Source organism: Contarinia nasturtii, unplaced genomic scaffold (genome assembly GCF_009176525.2).
Source record: "Contarinia nasturtii isolate CC-2019 unplaced genomic scaffold, AAFC_CNas_1.1 Cnas_scaffold_111, whole genome shotgun sequence".
NCBI lineage: Eukaryota > Metazoa > Arthropoda > Insecta > Diptera > Cecidomyiidae > Contarinia > Contarinia nasturtii.
In genome coordinates, this window is record NW_022197469.1 from 1 (window position 1) to 3,040 (window position 3,040).

Consider the following 3,040-nt stretch of genomic DNA (forward strand, 5'->3'; position numbering starts at 1 on the left):
TTTTTCACCGCTTCGCAACACCAATTTGTTATTGTTTTCTTCGAAGACTTCCATGGTCACCGGTGTTGATTTTGGGGTACTTTAGCTTGTGAATAATTTGGAAATTATTTTACGTTTATGTTGCGCGATTGCTTGAGAGGTGTGCATTCACCAATTGGTTGACACAATGTGTCGTAAGGCAGCTGTCAATCAGTGTACTAACAGAGCAGAGGTCGCACCATGACCTCGATCTGAACGCCCTCCCGAGCCCGACCAAAAAATCAGCGGGTAGGGCGGAATTCGGGAGTTTTTCATTACATGGCATATTTTTCGGTCAGGAAGTTAAAATTGAGTGAAGCTCTGAAGACATTTCAATGAAAGCAACCGAATTTTTTCAGGGAAAATAAAAATGTTTGGTATATATTGCACAAAGGTACACATAAGTTAAAGGATATTCGCAAGCATATGCGATGCAGTATGTGTTTACATTGGATCAGAGCAGAAGCCAATAGATGTATGTTTATATTACAAAGCTGCAAACGATGCTGTAAACTCTTTTCAACTACGTCCAATGCAATGTAATTACGAGAATATGTGAATGGTTAATTCCCCTTACAAATTTCTTATCAGTAATCGATTTTTGTCTCAAAAGTTTGCAATTGCAATGACGTACATGGAAAATCAACACTTTCTAATCAATTCATCTCAATTAAATGAAATATGAAAACGTGCCATTTGTTTGTGTGTAATATTTTGAGATTATCTTGTTTGTTTCATCATCAATTTGTATAAATAAGGTAGCACAGTCGCGAAAATAGTAAAGTTGTCATTACACTTTTACGCTGCAAATATTCGCAAGTGAATTCTTTTGATTCTTCGAAAAAGTGTTGTGTGTACTTTTCTTTTAAAGTGCACTGTGTTGTTTTCTATCGTTTGTGATAGGTAGTTGTATCTAGAGTTTGGTAGCCAGCGAATCAAAGAGAATCTATCAAACATCCGTTGAAGACAACCATTTCAGTGAAAGGAAAAATCGTTGTGTGCTTGCATCGACTTTTTTGGGGTATTCCATCAAAGTGTGTGGATTATGGATTTTAAAACTAAAAAGACGAGGTCCAAATCACAAAGTCATTTTCGGTAGTTTCCCAAACAAAATTTGCAGTTTTTCATTGGGAAAAAATTATTCAAGTTGCTGTTTATACAAAAAAAAATATGCAAAAAAGAGAAAAAGTGTACATCCTTTCATTTAACGTTTTAACTTAAAAGCAAGTGGAAAAAAATGTGCTAGCGAATTCAGTGATAGCATTTAATCTGTTGCCTTTTGTAATGTATTATATTGTCATTTACAAATACAAAACACACATACAGTCAAAGGCACAATATATAAACAACTCTAAGCTTTGACCTTGTGATTGCAAAAAATTAATAAAATCACAATGAATTTCCCCCCCCAACCAAATATATTGTGAAATTCTTGAATCAAACTTCTTATTATGTGAATGTTTATCAGCCAGGCACACGAACGATGCGAAGCATAAAAGAAAACAAAAAAATTGGAATTTTTGTTACAGCCACTTACACTGCGTGCTTTACTGGACTTGTTTTTGGTTAAGAAAAAAACATTGTGAATACGTCATACGGTTCAATAAATTATTGATTTATTTCCTTTCGGTTTTTTGAAGAATTCTGTCAGAAAAGTTAAACCAATCGTGACTAATGCGTGAAAGGCAAAGGTTCAAAATATAAGTTTGGAATTGATGTAGAAAGAACCGTATAAGTTTTATTGTTTGACCCTCTTTCACTTAGTGATCTCACATTTCATCTCGTGAATTTTGGTTGTTGAAGATCTAGTTTTTTGCATAATTTGGAAGTATTTCATTCAAGTATTTGCAACTGGTTTTCATTTGTATTTCAGCACATTCGTGGTCGTATTTCACAAGAAATTGCGTTTCGATCTTTTTGTGCTTTGTTAAAAGGAATGAAGTTGTTCGTTGTATTACTTGTCGGTGCCTTTGCGGTTTTGATAAACGGTTTTTCAGGTAAAATATATTTATTTTTAGTATTCTATTTGCGATCTATTTCTATTCTTTTCTATTTTTAAAATTATGTTTTATTAATTTCTCTTTGAACTATAGACATTCGAGTCAAGCGATCCGATGAAAAGTAAGTCGACTGTTGATGATTTATTCACTTTTTTCAAAATATAATAATAAATTTATATTACAGTGATTGGCAGGGATTGCATAAAGCTGCCTATAACGGTGAGTGATAATTGCGCAAAGATCCTTGATTTACTTAAAATTTATGAACGTTTATACACAGGTAATTTGCAAGAAATGAGAGATTTACTAAGACGTGGAACAAACGTTAATGTCCGTGGAAAAGACAATTGGACGCCACTCCATGTGGCGGCCAGATATGGTAATTTTTGTAAATAATTTTGAACCATACACTTTTTGGTGACATCGTCAAACATACGCGCCAGCAGTGTTGAGTCAAACACCTTTCGACCGTACTATAAAACGACTATCATTTTCACATTTAGACAAAGCAGAGGTAGCGAGACTTCTCCTTGCAAATGGTGCCAACGTAAATGCAGAAGATAAGGAAAAATGGATCCCAATCCATGTAACGGCAAAACATGGTAAAACATCATAATCACATCAAGTTGATATCATATAACAGAAATTTAATTAAATTTTTGATTCAGGAAGTGTAAATGTGGCAAAAATTCTGATTCAAAATGGCGCAAATGTGAATGCTAAAGATTCTTTACCCAATAAAAGAACGCCTTTATTCGAAACGGCATGTTACGGTCAGGTAGAAGTTGCTAAAGTTTTGATTGCAAATGGAGCCGATGTAAACGCTAGAGATATTGGTAATTGGTTACCACTTTTTCTGGCCATACAATGCCACCATGCATTACCCGACAGCAGAGCTCTTGGTATTTTTTCATAATATTTGAATTAAGTGAATCATTTCTAATTTGTTTGCTCTCTTAAACCAGGGGAATTGGTCAGACTCTTTCTTCAAAACGGATCAGATGTGCATGTCGTAGATAATC

The 3,040-nt window shown here is 34.4% G+C and overlaps 1 protein-coding gene across 1 annotated transcript; it reads left to right on the forward strand.

The window, feature by feature from the left end:
* Positions 1 to 1,954: 1,954 nt before the first annotated feature.
* On the forward strand, positions 1,955 to 2,854 carry LOC116339108 (receptor-interacting serine/threonine-protein kinase 4-like; the record flags this gene model as incomplete). Its single annotated transcript, XM_031764777.1, has 6 exons — positions 1,955 to 2,015; positions 2,112 to 2,139; positions 2,203 to 2,237; positions 2,299 to 2,397; positions 2,522 to 2,620; positions 2,687 to 2,854. Coding segments are annotated over exons 1-6 (490 nt in total), but the record flags the coding sequence as incomplete, so codon positions are not given.
* Positions 2,855 to 3,040: the final 186 nt, after the last annotated feature.